Source organism: Ischnura elegans, chromosome 11 (assembly GCF_921293095.1).
Source record: "Ischnura elegans chromosome 11, ioIscEleg1.1, whole genome shotgun sequence".
Classification (NCBI taxonomy): Eukaryota; Metazoa; Arthropoda; class Insecta; order Odonata; family Coenagrionidae; genus Ischnura; species Ischnura elegans.
The window spans coordinates 49,183,003-49,205,276 of NC_060256.1; the positions used below are offsets into that span (position 1 = coordinate 49,183,003).

At 36.3% G+C, this 22,274-nt stretch overlaps 1 protein-coding gene across 1 annotated transcript in view; it reads right to left on the reverse strand.

The window, feature by feature from the left end:
• The window catches only part of LOC124167631 (nephrin-like), an 847,280-nt gene extending 826,692 nt beyond the window's left edge, over positions 1-20,588 (reverse strand). Inside the window, exon 1 of the mRNA XM_046545611.1 lies at positions 17,417-20,588. Coding sequence (XP_046401567.1) covers positions 17,417-17,717 — 301 coding nt within the window. The 5' untranslated portion in view covers positions 17,718-20,588. The remainder of the gene's footprint in view (positions 1-17,416) is intronic.
• Positions 20,589-22,274: the final 1,686 nt, after the last annotated feature.

Below are 22,274 nucleotides of genomic sequence, written 5' to 3' on the forward strand. Positions count from 1 at the left end.
CTCCTTGAGCTTCGTCCGAGCGACTGGTGGCACTCCGGCTTAAGAGCAGACGCGGCGGAAGTAAGTTGACCGTTGAGAAAGAGCCATCGCCTTCGCGAAGCCACGACTGCTTACGTGCTGAGCCACGATGGAGTGCTTAATCACTTCATTTCGCTTTCCACCCCCGTTCTCACGGCGTAGAAATTTCAGGACAAAGAGAGTGCTCCTACGAGACATTGTGATATGTCAATGAACCTGGAAGTTCCTTATGGCTTGCTCAAGAGATAGGTTCATTCGTGCGTATCAGGGCTATTGACTCGATGTAAATTGGTAGTGAAGTTGGCTCAGGTTCTCCACCGGATCTTTTTCTCTCGGTGCTCCTACGTGGCGCTCCACTAGGGTGCTCTACGCGGGTGTTTAAGATATGTTTTTTTTACCTCCGTGCAAACGTACCCAAATTGGGTGGTGATTTGTACTTCAACACATTTTTCGCCCACCGTAGCCATATGGCCCCATCAATTACACATTACATTAGCATTTTTTAGCATATGAGGATCTTGAAGAAAACTTGCATCCTTAATATCTTCAGAATCGCTTGGAAAAAAATTCTGGGCGGTATTGGGCTACGATTGCTGGAATAAATTTTGTGTTAAAGTCTGTCGCTAATTAAAACTCCAAGTTTTTATCGTCATAATGGGTGTACCATTATTATAAATGGGAATGGAAGATTATTGATGAAGCAGTACGAGACTGATTTCTGTTAGCACCTTAACTTGAATCATTCTTTTCCTGTTTTTTTTTGGTGCGTAAAGATATTCTGGAGACTATGAATCATTTGAAGTTGATGGCAATAAATTTTTATATCCTCGCAACCGGTTTTCATTATCCTATTGATATTCTTTCTCTTCAGATCGACGTGTTGTCTCGACTTCTTCATTGGGATAAAATTGACAAATTATATCCCAGACTGCTCATGCTGACAAAATACAGTACCTTCACTGGCTGAGAATGGTAGGTAAATACTTTTTTGTACTTGTGTCTTTATATTGATGAGTTTATAGTTTATATAGGTTTACAATTGGTGATAATTATTTTTTTATCCTACTTTTTCTCTCTTAGGATTAATTTCACACAATCGTCTTCCGAGCTACCTAAATATTGTTCTGTCGATTGCTAGTGGACTGTTGTACATAAAGTCATTCATGTGTTTTAGCTGGCACAAAGATTGTGATGCGACTTGATAGTTGCGTTTAAGCTTATTATTACTTACAACTCACATTTTCGCGCATGACCTCCTGCGCATTCATTACTAGTTGTGGCCTTGCTGGATACTCTGAGATCCTCAACCTTCTCATATCGAATTTAATATTTCCCTTGAATATAAGTAAATATTTATACGTATTTGAACTATTTCCCTGTTCCCAAATTTATTAATGCGTTTTCATCCATATTTTATACTTAAATAAATATTGTTTTTGGTAATGAATTTTAAACCTAGGCTAATCTTAAAGTAAAATAATTTAATATTCAATTAGTTTTCACGGCTATACCCCATGAATTTTCTCAAACACATCATAAATCAAAACAGTCCATATTTGCTTAATAAAGTCACTAAACCATCATGACAAACGTGAATCCAGAAGGTTAATTTAACTTACTTGGACTAAACTCGATGGTTTCAAGCTTCACTTTGTGAAAATATGTAGTAAATAATTTAAAAGGCATGGTACTTTTTTCACAGAATTTATTTATGTCGCCCGGTGTCATCGCAAAATCGACATCTTCAGGTCCTGAAGATGTCTCCTTTGCGACGAAACCGGTCGACTTCAATAAATTCTGTGAAAAAGTACTATACCTTTTTATTTCTATGCTTGGACTAGCTTTGATAGCTTAACCGGCTGAAGCACTCGGCCGGAAATCGAGAGATTCGCGTTCGAATTCCGGTGAAGGTGAACGAAATTTTCTCCGTGGATTTTTCGCACGACGAGAAAGTTGCTCACTTTCCCTGCAGCAATGTAGTCGCACGCGTTTAGATACGTTTGAAGCCGTCACTTTATGCCTTTCCCCGCTTTCACATTCCGTTTTCTCAAGGACTCTCCGTCATCGAGTGGGACTATTTTCGGCAGATCCTTTTTCGAGCGTTTTTCCATCCAGTCCCTCGGATCAATTTATCAGCTCTTTTCCTTCCGCACCACCATCGCTCCATCTTCTTCAACTTCAGTTTCCGTTGCAGTGATTCAGATGCGGAGGAAAATCAATCACATTTTCTCGTCGTCGTTTCAAATGATCTTCTAGGTATGGCATGACTGCTTTTTTTTATTCGATTTCTTTGTTGATAGGTTGCCAACTAGAGAACGAATTGTTCTCATGTTTTCCAGATCGGCGCCGTGCCATTATTCAACCTATTTCTGTAAACACAGTCCGTACTCACTTTTATTTCCAGAAAATTCAATACATAAATTGTTGTAATAACCATTTTTATATTGGCCTTTTTACTGCGTTCAGTTATATGAAATATGACCCCTAAGGTAATGGTCTTAATGCCAGCATTCATATTGTGCACGTAAATATTGACATTTGTCCTGATTCAACCCTAATGTGTATATGGTTACCGCCTTTCTTAAATCAATCCCAGGCCAACAGAGTAAATTTTCTCGTTTCAATTGGGGTAAAATTTTTGTTAGTACTTGATTTTAAATTGTCTGAATAACAAAATAGTTACGAAACGTAACTACTTAATAATATTCTATAAAGGCCTGCTTACACAGTACATTAATGCGTACTAGTTAATGTGTGATTGTTTGAACGTTTTCTGTGGGCCGGAACAGAGCATGTATCAATGTAATTGGACATTGATTGAAATTACAACAGGTTCTGTTTTCTGTTCATGCATTCGAACAAGGTGAGTGGTTACACGGTGAAATTGCGTTAATTCTTGCTTTCATACAATAAGAAATTAATTTGTACTACCTAATGTACCTTGTTAACAGGCCTAAACAGGCATGAGATCGTAGACGTGTGTTGACAGATTTTTTTTCCATATAGATGGTTTCCAATCCAAACGGCTTTTCGGAAAAAGCTACTCATTTAGTATTATTCCGCTCAAATTACGAATATCGAGGCATTCAATCTGTACTTATCCAAAGCGGTGATCGATTGAAACGGTATTTTTGGTATGCATCCCATCCAAGAAATTTATTAATAAGTTTATTATGCTGGGAATTTAATGTAACTTTTATACAAGTATATTTATGCCTATCACAAAATCATGTCTACCATCTGCGAGCCTTTTTCAGCGACACTGATTCAAGCGCGTCATGTGTTGGATCTCTTTCCCTCAAAATAGCGTTTGGACGGGTTTTATCAATATAATCGGGCTGATATCATCGAGTTGGTCACGCACCTAGGAGACTTAAAATAGGAAGGTTGGATTCCTTTTTTTATCAAATGAGTTCTGGCAAACATTGATTTAGTTAAATTTATTTTTATGTGTAATTGTATGATGTTTGTACTTTCCTATAGCGGATTTGATTTTTTTAAATTATGATAATACTCACATTTATTTCTCAATATTAAATAATATACTTGATAACCTGTGATAGTTTATCGTTCAGTTTCAATTTGGTATGGAGTAAAGGCTCCCTTGTCTGCGTGGCTTATCTATTGGTAATTGGGTCATTCCACCATGAATTAGACCATGTATTTGTCCTTTGGATCACCAATTTCGATCAAATGCGGAATTGTATCTTGTAGTGGATTTCAAGTAGGGTCAAGTCTTTTAGTAATCCATACAATGGCTTTCACGATAGTTCAATGTTGTAAAAATTCAATTTTACAGAAAAGTCATCGCACCAGTCGTCACATCTCTGGAAGTATTGAAGGTAAAAAAATTCTTACAATATTCAGTCATGTCATGTCAGTGCATTTTTATGGCGTTGAAATGTGTAAAATATTAACAATGGATTTTTTTAGCAAAATTTAAACAGATAAATAATGCCCACACCAAATTAAAACGTTGAAATCCGCTGTTAGGGGCATGGCTACCCCTTCCACTGAGAGTTTCTTCGGGGAAATAGTTCATTTAAGAAGGTTTAAGTGAAGGCGTAACTCTGGCCTTCAGCCTTAGCGACGTCTGACTCTTCGATCATATGTCATATCTACATAAATAAGGAAGATAAAAATTCATGGAATTCTTATAATACAAATAAGTGAAATTATAATAATATAAGCATCATTTTACTGCCCAAATTAAGGTTTTACAAGAGAAATAAAATGTGTTTTTATCCTCAAAATGCCACCCTGTTACATTTCAGCGCCTATAATAATATTATTATTGTTATTATAATGCGGAATGTTACTTATTGCTTAAATTAAATGGTACAGCCGCTTATTTGGGGCAGAGTATATAGGAACTATGTGTCCTTATTATGGTAGTTGAAGAGGCACGGTAAAAGCGACAAGATGTTGATGAAACTTTGGTCACATAGTCTTTGAAAGCCGCACTTTCATTGATCTAAAGAATAAGGGATTCCCAAGTGTCGTTTTTGAAATATTTGAATGTAAAATTAAGATAATTCAACATGAGCTGTTATGTAGAAATACGGTTTCTTCGAGCTAGCAAAGCTTCTTACAACAACTCGTTGTTGGGACGGCTCTTATTAGAAGCAGAATTTTGCGACAAGTATAAACCTAGGACAAACCTAAGAATCACCAGTTATATTGTGAATATTTAGTGAAGTTGTGCCGTCAACGGTTCTGTCTGCAAAGATTTGGAGCAGAGATGAAAGTATTCAAGTTGATTACTCTATATACCTTTTTAAAAATCAATTTTGACGTTTCCATTTTGCTGAGGTACAAAATTATAATCACATTTTGTTTCTGAACATTTTTTATTTGTTTGAATCAATTACATTCATAATAATTCCTAAAACAATTATTTAAAAAAAATTATTTGTAGATTATATTGAGTCTATAATGGGTAGCTCGAGTATATCACTTGACTTCAGCTACCTTAATCGTAGTATACAGCATTTTATTTCAATTATTTTGGGTATGTTTCAATAAGAATTTCTGCGAGGTTGATTCAAACTCCATTTTCTTTCTGGAAGGGTAGGCCATAAGAGAAAAGTGGGACGCTCTGGCGTTACCAAAGTGGCAGCTGAACTCGCGACCTGAGAAACGCTAGCGTGTCATAACACGGTGACAACCTGCGGCGGTCTCCGTGAATCACTCGGTGCCTCCGTGACTTCCCCCATTCTTCAAGACGCGCCGCGATTTTCGAGTGTTCTGGCGGACTTAGGTGATTGTGACACGAAACTTTCAAGGATGAACTGAGGAAAGGTTTTGGAGGAGTTTTCTCGCTTTCTTGGCCGGGAAAGGTGAGGCGCATGTTACAGCTTGCGTGATTTATGCCCCTTTCGCCCGACAAAAGGCCGTTTTACGCCACTCAATTTTCCTCGGACATGAAACAATGAACTTCGAACAATGTTAATTATAATTCAAAGCAGAATTTAAAGACCGCTTGATCAAGTTATTCCTTAACATTCGTATGGTGATTTATTTTTATTATTATCATTAGTATTATTGCATAAATTGTTACAAGTCGACCATATAGTCGGTTGGTAACATAAAATCAGAAAATATATAAAGACAAAAGTATAAAATGCTAAGTAGCAGCTTGGTTGATAGGTTTCATCACACACAAAAATATAAAAAAACAAAATACAATACGTAAACTACTAAGTACAAGAAAAATATGAAAAATAAAACATTTCTACGCTTCTAGGATTGTTGTTTCTGTTAATTAATCTGTTGCATCAAGCGGAGGATAGGGGTAATTATTGATTTTCGTTATGAAACTGCAGCATATAATGCGGTGTTCGTGAAACAAATATGCCTTAGAAGATAGCGTTGGCTTGAAAGTCGTTCATATAATGGAAGAACTCTCTGTAATATCTTTTACACCACTCTTTTTATCTCACTCACTCAGTGATTCAACCCGCCGGTTGGTTCGGGTAGGCGAGGGTAGAGCTCATCTCAGGCTAAGTCAGAGGATTATGAATTTCGTAAATACAGAGTAGAGGGGCCAGTTATTTTCCTGGGTCACCTCGCACACGAGGATTTTGTTTTGAGGTGTCCGAAAGAATTCAACCGTCATCATTCATTCATCCATCCTTCTGGTTAGCAGATTTACCCACTGGGCTACTACGCTCCCTGTTTACACATTATATCCTATAAATATATCGGTGCAAATTGTATTGCAACAATTAGTCTTACAAATAAATGCAGCCAATTTTTACATGCCGCCTCACTGGTTCATAATTTTTTCTCTATCAGCCAGATTAGCGCTCAAAATTTGCAAAAGCACAAGCTAATCATTTGCACACGCAATTTTAAGCATTTTTACATGATGTATGAGTGTGCAGCAATTAATTAATGAATGCTTTAACCGTACTGGTGGAATCCTGAGAAAAGGTTTCTCGTCATATTTTGGGCTTTGGTTTTTTAAGACATCAGAATAAGGACTGTTCTAGGCACAATAAAAGTATTAAATTTACTCTTTTAGGGAGTCAGCGTTAGATACCACTAAAATATTTCCGTAGCAACCTTTTTTTACGTACTCCTGTTCAGCACAGCCCTAAGTCTAGCCTCAAAGCGTTTGAGGCAATATATAGTTTACCAGCGCAGCCTGTCAGTCGTTGCTGTAATTATGTATTTCTTTACCTCAGTGTATACGTAAAACCCAAGAAGAATATTCACTTTCATGTGTCCAACATGTTTTAAAAACACTCGTCGATCAAAAATTTCCTTGCCAGTATCAAAATTTATTTTCATTAACTCCAGTAATTCAGAAAAGACGGCGAATAAAGTGGAATTTTCTCATAAAAATATGACGTTTGGGAAAATTCAAGGTTGGAAAGAAAGATGAGTTTAAGAATTAGAAACTTCATCAATCACGCCGTACAATGAAAAAAAATCTAATCTCTTCATTCTGAATGAAAACATCATCATCATTTATAAGAAAGTGATACCCCTACATTGAACCAGGTGCTTATCATATTAACCACTTATAATGGACTTAATTGGGTCCTGATAGAGTGAGGTAAAAAAATAGGTAGATCATACCGCTTCCCAAATTTCATGTATATTTCATGTCGACACGTTTATATATATTCTAGTTTCCTTTTATATTTTGTAGATTTGACGCATCTCATATGCCTTGTAAGCAATAAAAGAATCTCCTTCCAAATTTCATGAACAAAATGTGGTCCTGATAAAGTGAGGTACAAAAATAGATAAATGAAAAAGCTGGAAAAATTTCATGTCTATGGTGTCGAAGTCCATAGATATGCGAGTATTCTTTTATATTCTATAGATTTGACGCATCTCATATGCCTTGTAAGCTATAAAAGAATCTGCTCGCAAATTTGAGGCCAAAAATGGGGACAATGTCTCCAGTGTCGGAGGATGTCGATATTAGGTCGGGGTTATAGAGGGGAAAATTGAAAAGACATTGAGAAGCGTGTTCCAATTGGTTTTCGTCTCCTTCTCGAATTTCCATTCTGACATCTCCCCAACATATTTCATCACTGTGTTCCGCGTCTTTTCAAAAGGATCTTATTTCATGGAAAGGGAAACAGTTTTTGATTGAATAAAGTGTTAAAGGTGCGAATAATGCAAAACAAATATCATTAGTGCTGATACTTATTGGTTCCTTTCATTTTTGAAAAGTAATCGCTTCGCATAAAATATTTTTGTTTAAATTTTGTAATCCATTTTTGCTTCGTGGAAACGACTTATAATAATGAAACGTAGAAAAAATTTAATTGATGAAATGTAAAATCTTTATATCGAGGATATAAGTGTCTTCGATGCAAAATATACCAGATGCCGTACAAAATGCTGTACGGTATAGTTTTCGACGTGCCACCAATACCGTACGGCATTGAATTAATTTGTAACTATAAAGTTTTCACTCTTCAGTTTGTAAATTTTAATGAATTTTCAATATAAATTGTGATTTATTGCATTAAAATGGTTGCGGTTTCTATACCCGTCTGCGTAGGTTAATAATAATTATAATGTCATATTTATTTCACAATAGAATTTTAGAACTAGATAGTCCTCTCTTACAATTTACTTGTTTGGCAATCACATGCATCCCTGGATGGTAGTCAAACCACCCAGGCGGGATTCGAACTTGTGACCTATAGGTCGGGGCTGTAGTCAGGGACTTTACCCCGGCGTCATCGAGGCCGTTTAGAGGTTACTCCTATCCAGGGAATGGATGTCCCTGTACGTTTGCTTTTTAAGTTAACACTCTAATGTCCATAAGGATTGCAGCCATTAATTTCGTGTAAAAATGCGTTTTTAGGCTAATATTAACGCGTAGATTCCTAAAAAATTTATATGACAGCGATATCTATGATAGGACTGGAGGAAGAGTTCTCGGTTTTCCAGCCGGGTCCAAGGGTTGTTCTGCACCATGGGTTTTAGGTGCAGAAAAACCCTTGGACCCGGTTGGAAACCTGAGAACTCTGCCTCCAGTCTGTTCGCCGGGAAAACCGTAGATCCTTCGATACCTATAATAATTTTTGAGATACAGTCTGGGGCGTGAAATAATACCAATTCTCCGTCCCATAGGGAAATGTGTCCTATTACATAAAAACACTAATTATGTGAAAATTTAATAACAGAATAGGAGTTTTTCGTACTAAATCCACAGGTTAAGTACACATAAAGGATTAGCCGAAAGCTCTGTTATAATTGACCATCTCATTCATTTGTTATAAAATATCAAATTTCCACTTCGTAAACAGTATTTCAAGTGGAAGTTCTAAAAAATGTGGAAACAACAATATCACAAAAATAATTCACAACTAGAAGCCAATTCTTCTTCTACTCTTTAATAGAACCAATTCTTAAGGCCGTTTTACACGGTACACGGAATTGCGCAATCTGACGTACGTGCAAAGGCTTAATCAAAATTGCGTCGTGTAAAGCGGTGAATTGCTAGAAGACATGCGAGAATGCGTGGATGCGAGACGGCAAAATAGCCCCTGTTCTAATATCGTTCATGCATTCGCGCAATTCCACGCCATTTTAGAATTTAATGCAGCTCTAACCTGCGCAATTCCTTGCCCCGTGTAAAACGGCCTTTACAATCGTACACGTTCTCATTAAATTTTAAGAGAATTTATTTTTGGGAAATATAAGTCCCTTGGATCTTTAAGGGTTAAAAATCTCAAAGTAAAAAGACTATGGTGGTGTTTTCGGTGGTGCAAGAATGAATAAATAAACGCATGATCATGTTCAATCTCTTTTAAGCATTGCGAGTTACAGCGAGCATTTGATACGCTAGAATTAACCGAAGTCACTTTTTGCCTTCATCTCACGAGACACTTCACTTCTCATTTTACCGTGAGATTTTTTATGCAGACTCCATAAAAACACAAAAGGTATCTTTTGTATGATGATATTACCCGAAGATGTTCCCGCAACGGTCAGCAACGGTAAATTTTCTGGAATTCTGACACAGACAAATAATCGGTGCTTGTGACGTTACCCCGTTCTGAGGGAAAATGAACCACCATATCCCTTTAGCTTTCCGCTCCCGCGAAGGGGGAAAACGGAGCATATTGCCCCACGGTCAAATAAGGCGGAAGCACTTTCATCTATCACAGTCAAAGGGCCGAATGCCATTCCACGTTGTTCATATGGTTATGCTGACGGATTAAGGCGAAATAGTTTCAACTAACTGGGACAGGTAGTACATTTTGCAAACCGCTTTCCAATCCAATTCCAATAATACCTTGCTATTCCAGTATACAAAATGCGTTGAAAATTCTTAATTTTTTTGGTGGATTCTCTTTGGCGTCAATGTCCGAAAACTGATGTCATTTCAGTATTACCCACGTCTAGCAAATAATTAGAGCGTAGCTGATTGACCCGCCGCTAATTAAATGGCGCCCGGTCTCACAGATCACCCATTCGAGCTTTTGGTAATTCGGACTATATATAACGTGCTACTTTTGGCACTCTTGTGTGGATATCTTTTTTATAGCTTCTTTTCCAACACAAATTTTCTAGTACTCCATGTACTGTTTTCACACAAATGACCATTTTCGTGAAAATTACCCAATTTTGGCATGACAGATGTATTTAATTAAAATTTGGTTTAATAAATGTATTCTCGGTTTAATAAATGTATTTAAATTTAATACAGAATAATGAAAAAGTGCGGTCCTCATGTTGCCATTGGTGTATTTGTTGTTATGGTATACAAATAATGTTCTCATTAAAAAAGTTACATTCTGATATGGTTAGAGGTTCAGCTGGTCAGATGGCGGGTAATATAATGGTTCGGGTAGATATTACAGTTGGTCATGTTAATGTATATAATATAATGTCTTGTCATATAATTTTGATACGTCATATCGTTGGGATGGCTTTTAGTCTTTTGTATGTTGAGATATACTTAGTTAGGTGTTTTATATCAATTCATTTCACTCTAATAATCTATATTTGGATGAGGTATTCAATGAACATATTGCTGTTATGTTATATTTTCTGTACTATGATACCTGATGAAAAATTCTCACATTTATCTGAAGACAACCAATTCAGAAAATTTATATGATAGAGCCTCATTCCTCATAAATATTATTATGATAATATTAGCCTTGAGTACTGTTAAATTTACGTTTCGTTAAAGCTAAAAAGGGAATCTGTCGAGTCAACTGATGAAACGAGAGCCGTGTGGAGATGGTCACACATTGGAAAAGATAAAATGCTTCATTCACTCCCTCGTTCTTGGATAGCCCCGTGAATCACGACCTGTTTATTTGCTCTTGTTAATGTGTTGGCGGAAGGTGGGACGGATGGTTTTGTGATCCCTCGCATGTCGGAAAGCTGAAGCCGAGCGCTTGAATGACATGATTGGGAGTGTCGTGTAAACGTCAGATAATGAGAGGCATTGAAGTGACGAGAATAACGGAGTGAGGCGAAAAATAGGCTGTGGGACTGGACCCAGTGATGCTGCGCGTGAGAAGATAAGGCAAGAGATAATTCCCAGCATGCTGTCACAGTGAGAGGGAAAATATCTTTAATGTGACCTATGGCCATTGAGCTTTAAAAAGAGGTTGTAATCTGCTAATGTGCGCCGCGTTAAATCTCCGGCTAGCGTTTTGTCGTAGTCACCTGATTTATTACTGTCTGCGGTAATCTTTATGGCACAAGTGCCAAAGTTCTGGGTGGAAATTTTTCAAATATATATTTTCAATTTTTCGTGTCTTTTTCTTTTTTTACATTAGCATATTTTTGTTCATCTCTAATTCTTAATATGCAAATAATCTCACTTTCCTGTCAAAAGAGAATTAGTATTACAAAATGGCAATCCGATATAAATTTATAATGAGGATCAGGCTTGCACCAAACGATCTGCGATTTTTTTGTACAATTCATTTGATTAAAAACGTTAAGGAAATTTCTTATGTGAAAGAGGAATTACTACAACTTGTTCCAATCTAATAAGGGAGTAACACATTGCGGAGTGGGTAACTATTACTTTTTATTTAATGTATGCTTTGGATACACTTTTCTATGCGTCAATATAATATTCAATGCTACATTTTATCCACTCTATGAATTTTAGGATCTCCTCAGTAATTACCTGCTAGTAAAATAAAACGATTCCGCAATTTATTTTACGTACGTACGAAGTCAGTAACTAGGAGAAATACTAGTTAGTAGGAATTCGCATTTTGACTTTTTTCCGGTATTTTTGCTTCGGTCTTCTACTTTTTAGACTGCATATAATCAAATTGGTTTTATTTTCGGAAAACGTACAATTGACCACATTTAAAAAATTGTTTTTACTAATTTAAGTGATAAGAATGAAATACTGCTAATCTCAAGTTTAGAGTTCAATTTAAATAGTATGATTGATATGAGATTCATGGTAAAATATTAGGGGATTTTTTTATTCATACACAATTAGATGTTTTGCAACCTATGCCGTATCTAATTACTAAGTCGGAAATTCTTCACCTGTTCAACTGTTACAATTACTGCATTTGAACATGAGTATACTTGGAATTCGTGGTAAGTGGAGCAGTAGAATGTGTAGAAAGGTATTTCATTTATATAAATGACAACCCAAGAAAAATACTATTCCTAGCTTTTTTGGCGGACTAATATATAAAATACTGGCGGGTAGTACTAATATATAAAATTTACGATATATTTGCTTGTGCGATGTTAATGTCTGTAAGAATAAAGTATCTAGTACTAAAGTTTTACTTCTATCTGAATAAATGCAAATTCGGCATAGATACTTGATTTAATCAAGAGTTTTATATTATTTTTTTAATATTCATAAATGTACAAATATTTAAGAGAAAATACTCAGAAATAAATGTTTTTAAACTTATAAATAGTAGTTACTCTAGTAAAGAAAATGGATTTCGAAGCCATAATTTCAATGAATTTTCTCATTTGGAATGTGAAGAACAGACTTGTAATTAGTGCTAGGTGTATATGATAACCACTCGCTGTCAATTCTAAATTTATATATTGGCCGGAAATCATGTAGGTGTAAATTTGAATTTCATATTAGCTAATCATCCTGATAATGATGAATCGAGAGTGGATGGCTTTCAGAAACTTTGTAAGATCAAGGTAAGTCCCCTCGCTTAGATAATTATGTCATACAGCGGGAAATGAAGTTGCTTCGCCCCTATTCGATCGCCATCTGTCATTAAACCATTGTGGCCACATCCCGAAAATTTTTATGCCAGGAAAGGATCGGAAACTGTAAATTTATTCAAGAATAGCGTATTAAAATATATTATTGAATTCAGACTTTGATTTTTTTAAACTCTTTTTTCCATGAGATTCATACTTTCTTCAATTCAGTTTTTTTTTCTCCGAGTAGTTACTTAAGTGCCATAAGTCAAATGCGGCATATCTAATTGTTAATAATCTGGTTATATCGCATAGAGATAGAAAAAGAACAGTAAAAATTCAAATGTTGTTTTTGATACTCAAACCGTGTTTCTAATAATGGCATTACATCAACAAATAAAATAGGTAACTGAAAATTGAGTTAACTTGAATCGAATTCACAAAAAATTTTTTCTAATTATCGTAAGTCGTCTCCGATAGGCCAAAAAATGTAAATACCCGAGAATTGAAATTGGACCTACTTAGTTTGCTGCCATGAATTAGAAAAGTTTATTCCAAAGCTAATGCAACATCAAATTTTGAGTGCACCGCTATTTTTGGCTCTCTAAAATTAAAATAACCTAGTTTCCCTATCAATCCGTCATCGAAATAACAATAATGTAGAAAATTATTTATTTGCTTCCTCACTGCACTAGAAAAATCATGTTTTCACATGTGTATAAAATTCATATCATTGAGTTTTATTTTCATTTTCAAGCAACTGCTTGAAGTTCGCGAATATTTGTTTGAAAGTGACTAAGGTATGTACATTAATGAAAACTGTTTATTTGCGATTAATGATATCAGTTACTCGCTGTATTAACCGGTGGATGGCCATGAAAGCCTTTTGTATTTTGTGAAAGCCTTTGGTCTGCTATTTTAGGTCAGATAGTGTATTGTGATGGGCATGTTGGAAGCGACCACGCTCTGCACCCAAAACTTTGACACTGGAGGGCTTGGCCTCTAAATTTTCGAGGTAAGTGGATTTTCATTCCTAGAATGAGTAATTTCAATGTATTTTTAATCAATATGATATAATTTGCTTAAGTTTTTAAACGAATTTGAAGACAAGATGAGCGCGCAGTTTTTTTTGTTCGTTCCGTTTTCAATCTTCCGCCAAAAGTTTTTTTATATTTTTTTCTCCAAACAAAATACTAAAAATGCTGGAGTATCCGGCAGGTAAAGTAACTCTTTAAAAAAACGAGAAGAACTTTCGTATTTTTTTGAAACTATACGACAATTACTGTACAACAAATAATTATTCAAAATATATATTTTTGCGAAAGCAACGAAATCTAGCCATTTTGAGATCCAGTACCAGCATGTTAGCCTGGAAGTTATTAGGAAATAAGCAGTCAAAAATAAATGCAGAATTTTTTGTCCTATGAGCTGCCATGAGTCGTTATGAGCGAGCATGCCACAAGAATTCTGTGATGCATATTTTGGTGTTGCCACAGAAACGCACAATAAGAATTTTTGCTCACTTATGGTTACCATAATTATTTGTTTCAGGCGTAACTTTATGGAATCAACTTGACATAGTGAAGGTAAAGACTCTTCATTGTGTGATTACCATCTTCGTATTGAATTAATCAAAATAAATTTATATAATAATCAGGTATAATTGCATTTAACTATGCAGCACTACTGAGTTTAATTTGACAATTTTTCTTCAAATTTCTCTTGGTTATTTACCTAGAATGAAAACATATAATGCAATTATTTCGATATTTTATTGCAATTGTTCGGTAACGAAATAGCTACGACCCAATTTTCATGGGATGGAGATGCTAAAACTTTTCTTACCCACCTGAGCGGACGTTTTTGAACAAAAAAATTTAAATTCAGGTCCTGTGAAGTAGAACTTTGTCTTCATATAACTATATCGAAATGTGATAAAGTTTTCTTAGAGAAGATATTGAGGTAAAACTTTCATGATAGAGAAAAATGTTGGATACATACATATACTATATATTCCCTTAAACAATGGTGAAACATAAGTTTCAAACAAGAATTAAATCAGGACACAAGAGCCGAGCATGGAGAAATTCAGCAACAATTATTCCTTTAATACCCTTGGTATGCAATTTCACTCATTATTATTTTTTGCTATTGGTATTTTTTATGCATTATATATATAATAAGGGGTCGTGAAGTATAAAGTTTGAGGTATTTTTTATGTAATCCACATATATTTTTCCGTCGATGAAACCGTATCGCTCTTTTTTTAATAAATATCATTCTTTTTCATATCTATTTTTTCATAAATATTAGACCTATACATAGCACGTAGCTGTTAAATATAATCCCTGAAAATATTTTCTAAGGATATGTAATATCATTATAGAGTTGTACTGTTGAATATATGATGTCATCGTTGAATTTTATTCGTGCATCTCTAGTTCTACGCCGCTGTCGACATTATTTGATTGCGGGTTATGATCCATGAATATTTGACGGACGATAATATTGCATCCATGCTGAATTTCATGAGTGATTACGTCACATTATGCACCATTTTCGCACTCTTATACTCCTTCAACGGTTCTATTATATTTTTATTGAACTTGATCCGTGAATATGTATCATATAATTGTGTATTTTAAACCGTAAATATTTTACGGACAATTGTATCATATTTTTTCTGATTTTGTCCTGTGAATAGATAACCGATGTTGTTACATCATTATTTGATTTGATCTGTGACTATATCCGTATACCATACCTGAATTTTGTTCGTGGTAACCTCAGGGATGGTTTTGGCATACCATTTCTGACCCTAATCGAGGAATATATCGTGCCATTGATAGAAAGTTTTTAATTTCTCCGATTAAATTGTAAGTGTGACAAACGTGCAATTCTCGCTTGCTGGAGATCTTTTCAAGCCCAATAATCCCAGAATGCCGCATTCGGCTGGCTTATGTTGAAAAATCAGCCATCGCAGAACACGTTACCTAAGAATACGACGCAGATTGCGATAACCCCATGAAACTCGTAAGAGATGAATACTAAATGACAAGAATTTTTTTGAATCCCAGTATGTACCTGTATGAAATAAATAATTGCTCTTCTAAAATAGTCAAAACTAGATTGCCGTATTTACGAAACATGCCCACCAATGCCTTTATAGCATCCGTCTCTATTCCTAAATTGGATGTATATTGAATTCTGAAATTGAAGTCAGGTGACGTTAAGCAAATAACTCAGCTTTATTGCCGGCTAAAGTACGTGGAAAAAAATTTGCAGTAAAACTCTAAGGCAAAAAATGCAGTAATAATGCATACAAAAATATAATAATAAGTTGTTATATGTCCCTCTTAAGCCCATTGTGCCGTTTAACCGAAAATTATGACCCGCTAGGACTTCGAACTTTTTGCTCTTCAAACACACTAATACCCACCCCTTTTCCAACTTCTCTATCTCTCCGCAAACTATTCTCTCATCGCTGGATAACATGAGAAATGTTTTTGCCAAAATAGTAAAATAAATAGATTGCCACATGGACGTAATGCCTACCACAATGTTGTTCTCTTTCTCTTTGGCTTCACAACTTGAAGCCTTTTATAGATGGCAGAACGTCACTAATTTAGGCAATCATTAACCCTCGAGGGGGTGCGCCTGATATTTTTACACAATCGGGCGTGTGGCGTACTTTGACCACGATATATGCATTTATTTGATAACACTTGATTTTTTTTTAAATTTACCTTTTTTTCTAGAAATTAGTTCAAGTTTGAACATTTATAGATGATACAGATTTAATTATACACAGATGGTACACGGTCGGTCTTTAAGGCGTAATGTATACGCCACGGGTGTCGGGTTCCTCTTACCGATCTAAAAAAAATGCTAAAATACCTTATGCTTTAAAAACTCACACAATAGACAGTGGAAATGACATTTTAAGAATATGCGAGGCCACACAAGTAAAGCAAAGCACGAGGTACACGGTCGGTACTTTGTACGCCACGGGCATTGGTTCCACTTTCCGATCTAAAAATAAATTTGCTAAAATGCTTCGATCTTTGAAAACTCGCACTATAGATAGTCAAAGTACATTGTATGTTATATATTATGTCTTAGTTGTATGTGTAATATTTTTGTATACTTTTTGTCTCATTAGCTATGTTGTATTTTACATGTAACATGACGTTAGCTTTCAACCAGTAGGTTTTTGATTGTTTTTCACGCCCCCCTTCTTGTGTGGGCGTTTTCCTGCACCCTAATCCTCATGTTTTTTCCCCAAAACAGAAATATATTTTTTACTTAAAATTTTCACATATACTTGACTATCTTTTTTCAAATTTCACGAATAGTTTATATTGCATATCTTTTGTATTGTAAACGTTTATCTACCATTTTTTAATATGTTTGCATTGATGATATCGAGGGGCTAGGTGGAAGAGGAGACTTTTTAGTCTCAACCCCGCCCGAACAAAGACATCTTATTATTTTTGTTTTACAAAGACGTCCTTTTATTATTATTATGGTAATAATTAACGATGTAATTTTGGACCACAATGTGCGTTAAATGTCAAAATCCTTTGTTGTCGAGGTTGGCGTACTTTATACGCCATCGGGCTCGTTCGAGGGTTAAATGTTATCACAGAGAGGGATTGTACGGTGCATAGTAAAAAAGTGATAGACCGAAATGGGACGGATGGATGTGTGGCGTAGGATTGAAATGTGAACGTATATTTCAATCTTGTCTCACCTGGTGCGTCGTCCGCGTCGTCCTCGTTCTCCGCGTTCCACGCTTCGACTCCCTCCTCCTCCCAGCTGTCTCCGATGCCCAGCTCCCCCTCCCCCCCGTCCTCCGGCCCCCAGTCTTCGTCCGCCCAGTCTATGTCGTCCTCGCCTCCTCCCTCGTCCGCCCCCGAGTCGTCTCCATCGCCTCCGCCGCCTCCCGCGTCGCCGCCGCCCCCGTCCAGGGTCTCCGCCTCCCGCGGGAGGCAGAGGTGTAGGGAGATGAGGACGACCAGGAAGGCCAAGCGACGATCGCCCGGCCAAGACATCGCTTATGAGGGAGGGGTCGCTTCTAACACTTTTTGGGACGGTTTATTTTCTTGCGGTGTCTCTGTTGCACTCGATTTCACTAGCTAATCAATTGAGTTGAGAGTCTATGGACGATTTTTTTATTTTAAATTTGGTTTTTTCTCCTTTATTTAATGTTTTTCACTAGGTTGTATCTTCCTTAAGGTGTCGTAGGTTTGATATCGATGGGAGAAAGTCTCTCTTTATAATATTTCAGCCACTCTATGAATCAAAGCTATTATTCATATATCTACTCCTCCGTACCCGTTATTTTCACTTCAAAACTTCACTTGTGGTATGGTAAGTTTGATGTCGATGAGATCAAACCTTCCTTTTTACTATTCAAGCCAATGTAATTATCAAGGAAATAATTTTTATTACATCTATTCTTCCGCGCCCGTTGTTTCTCGTGTATTCAACACGTCATTTTCTTCTGTATCTTTATCTATAAATGATCAGCTTAATTCTTACTCCCTGGTTTAAAGTTTCCGCCTTTCGAATGAATGAAGAATGAACTGTCAGGTATTAAATTAATTTTCAGTTTTAGTGAACCTTAGTTCTTTGAACAAATGTAAATTCATATATTTTTCTCAAACAATATTATAGTACCATCGAATATGAATTAATAACATTGGAGCTAATTTGTAGATGCGCTTACTATATCATAGACTGTTTAGAAACTTGTCAATAAGGAATGTTACACACTTTCCACAGAAGATTACACACCTTATCTACTAGGCCGCTTGTTCGTTCACTTTTCCGGAGTTATGGAAAGAAAAGAATAAGCCACGTAATCTAGCTCAGCCTAATTAACTCGTGTGTTCGGAGTTCAATTACGCTTAAGCCCTTTCGGATGCTTTTCGATGACTTAGCACTAATTTATTATACTTCAGAGCATAAGCAACCTGGCGAAGACTCTGAATTTACACTTTGTTTCATGTAATGAGACATGTATTCGATTTTGAAACTTTTTCCATGTAAACATCTGATTTTTAATCTATCCTTAAAATAATTAATGGTGAATATTTATGTATTAGCGAGATTGTATGACACCTGGAAAGCAAATTCTTCTTCAATATTTACGCTAAACTTCTTCAATAGTAAAATTGTTTCAATACCCTGCGTTCCGTATGCACCAAGTTACACTTTTTGTTTATTCTTGAACTTAGGAGTCAAATTAATTTTTCGTTGTCTTCCTAAACGATTTCTGCCATAGAATTTTACTATCCAAACACCATTTCAGTTGTGGAGGTTATTTAGCGTATCCTGGCTTTCAAATCCAAATTTTTAGTCCAAATATCCACCAGTAAATAGGTATAAAATTATAATTTGACAACGACAAGAATCGGATTTGATTTGAGCACAATACTTGTTTTTAATTTTATGAGAAATAGACGACTTGAGACACTCGTTCCTTTAAAGTTTTAAACAGTCATATAGATATTTTTCACAAAAATTAACATCAACGGCAATTGGTAACATTCAAATATTTTTACATATATTCCATTTAATCTATCACTGGGAAAAGCTGAATCTTCAGCTAAAAGAGCATCTTCAGCTATTATGCGATGAATGAACTAATTATGAAAGTAATATCTAGGCAATAATAGTCAATGAACGTTTAAAACAGTTATATTTTCGCCAACAAATTGTATTTTGACTCTAATATGAATAAATATTGAACATCAACGTATAGAATCATGTACATCTAACACGTATATTGAAGCACAGCTAGAAGTTTGCGTATCTCAAAATCACATTTATCTTAGCTAACACGTATGTATATTGTAAACTAATAAAGCATCCATTAACAATTCTGCCAACGAACCAGTATCCCCTAGAATTTTTAGCGTTCAATTATTTCGATATGTACTTCTCGTGCGTTTCCTTACAAATATTTTCAACGTAAAATTATGATTTAACAGTCTCTTTTCGTCAGAATGTTGCTATTTTCATATCCGTCCATGCAAAACGCGGTGATTCGGCGTCGTTTTTCAGCCAGATTTCCCAACCTGTTGCCGTCTGATGGCCAACGAATCATTCCTGTCAATCGGTGTCTGCTGCCGACAACTGAACGCCTCCACGGTCACCCTGTCATCAACCGCTGAAGTGAATGATTTGAGAGCATTCCGGCAATTTAACTCCAACCCGAGTGTGTTACCACTTTCTTCAACCCTTTGGGAAACCTTTCAGAGTGATTTGGAGCGGAGTAAACTTTATCGATAAAAGAAAAGGATGTAGTCACTGAACTATAACCGTTAATTTTCGCTGACGTATTTGTTTTTAGCTTCGAAAAATCACTGACGGCTTATTCCAGTTCGCTTTTGTTGAAAATTTGTTGGTAACGGAGGATGAAGTGCGAAAAAAATCCGTGGAATGTTTTTCCTTTAGTTTCTTCGTCTGTCTTATTCCTCACTGTCGTAAACACTTTTAGATTCATATACTCATAGTTCACTTTTCTTACGCTGCACTTGAATACACGGAAAAACTTTTGAGGCGTATGCTTGCCTCACAGTTGATAATGTTTCCCGACGAACAGCGGTGACAGAACTTTTCTACAATCACTTTGGGGTTAAATATCAACTTTTAAATTAATTTATGGTCCTGGACAATATATTTCTCCGTAGAACGAAAACACCACGTTGATCTGAAATCACAAATCTTCTCCAGACGAGGTTTTATATACGTTAGGGTACTGCGAGACAGAGCGGGCAGCGTGGGAGATTTTTCACCGACCGTACCCGTTTTGCTTTCCGCGATTGCATCCTGCAGTGTCGGCGGCCGGCGAGACTTTCCCGTCTTGCGGGTAGCGTGGACTCCAAGGCGCGAGCGGACTGAACCGCTTGGCCCGAGCTCCCGTCACGGACTGATCGAGTCGCCTCTTGCTCCGTTGTTGGGGTGACGGTGTGATGAGGGGTGTGGGGAGCGGAGGTGGCGAGGAGGGTAGGGGAGGTTTTTGGAGGGGTCGAGGTGGTAGGGGAGGGTGGGAACAGGAAGGAAAGGGCGAGTCTGGTGAGTGAAGAGGTGAGGCGGCGGCGCTGTTGTTGGAAAAAGTGTTTTTTGTGCGGGATCAGCCGCGGAGGTGGTTGACGGCGGGGGAGGTGGGAATTGACTTGGATATGCAGTGTAGGCTTGCGAGGAAATATCGAGACTTAGTTAGGGATTAGATACCGTTTTCGGATATCATTCTAAATATCTCTCCTTAAATTAGTAATGCTTCTGAGAAATAAATATATTTTCGGGATCGCTAATTACTCATTCGGTTTCGGAATTCGAAAAATGTCTCCGCGAATACAGTAAATCGTCAATTGTGCTTCGGCTATCCCGAAAGTTTGTATTCTGAATATTATAGATGAAATATTTTATATTTAAAAATTTGTAGTTTTTACTAATGAAGCTTTATGAATATCAAACAGGATTAAATTATTTCTTCAAAAACACATATAATCTATGTAGGTACTATTAAAGTCATTGTTTCAAGATAATTGTTGTGGTTATTCGGATGGTAGAGAATGTGCAGAAGCAGAATTAGTAGAATTGTGATCGCCTTCTTTTTTCAAGCATAACATTCGTATGTACAAACCTCTGAAACGTACCGGGGTTGAATTTGAAAGCCTGAAACTCGAAGAATATCCTGCAGTTGATGTTTTTGTCATGCAAGACGTAGAGGACTTTTTGGAGTGATTATATTTAATTTTTGGTAATATAAATACCGAAGAAGTATAAGGCTCACTTTATCGTAAAAAGTTAATTACTTCCTTCACGTTAGTTACCCTGTTTTTTGTACGTTAAATCACTGTAGTGATTTAACGTACAAAAAAAGGTGGTTGATAGCGGAGCTTTTTGCAGGGGAGAGGCGTAGGTATGTGGTGAAGGATGGCGAGAAAGGATACTGACAAGAAGAACATAATTAGGGCTGTTAATTTTATGGATTTTATTTAATATATTGAACGCTAATGTTGATTCTTTTCATGATAAATCCAGAGACAGAATAATTGGGTAATGTAATTTATCACTTATAGATTTTAGACTAACTCGTTTGAATCATGAATTGAAATATCTATCCATGAATATTTTGCTGGATCTATGGTGTAATCGTATTTTGTCATCTGACAAGCACGATAAAAAAGTACAAAGGTACATAGTCCTGGAGAGCTATATGGTGGTAAACTGGTGTTTATGCTAGAATTTGCACTAGCTAGACAGCATACATTAAAACTCACACAAAAGAAAGCGTTCCAGAGATTTTAAACGAATTAGGCTGGAAGGCAATCGTGAATCGACAACTACCCGCCAGGCTAAGATTGTATATAATATCTTTCAGAGTGACTCGGTGAATGTCACATTAGAACCTCACGATATTTCGTTCAAGATATCACAGGCTAGACAGGAACTATAATTTAAGGGGAAGGTAGAGATAGGTATTCGCTCCTTCTCTTGACAAATAGAGGCGGCTTGCTGGGTATTATGCGGGTCTAGATGAACATTATATTTATGTTTCAGATGTAAGTTTTCGCGGTGTCCAGGCTTTTACTAGG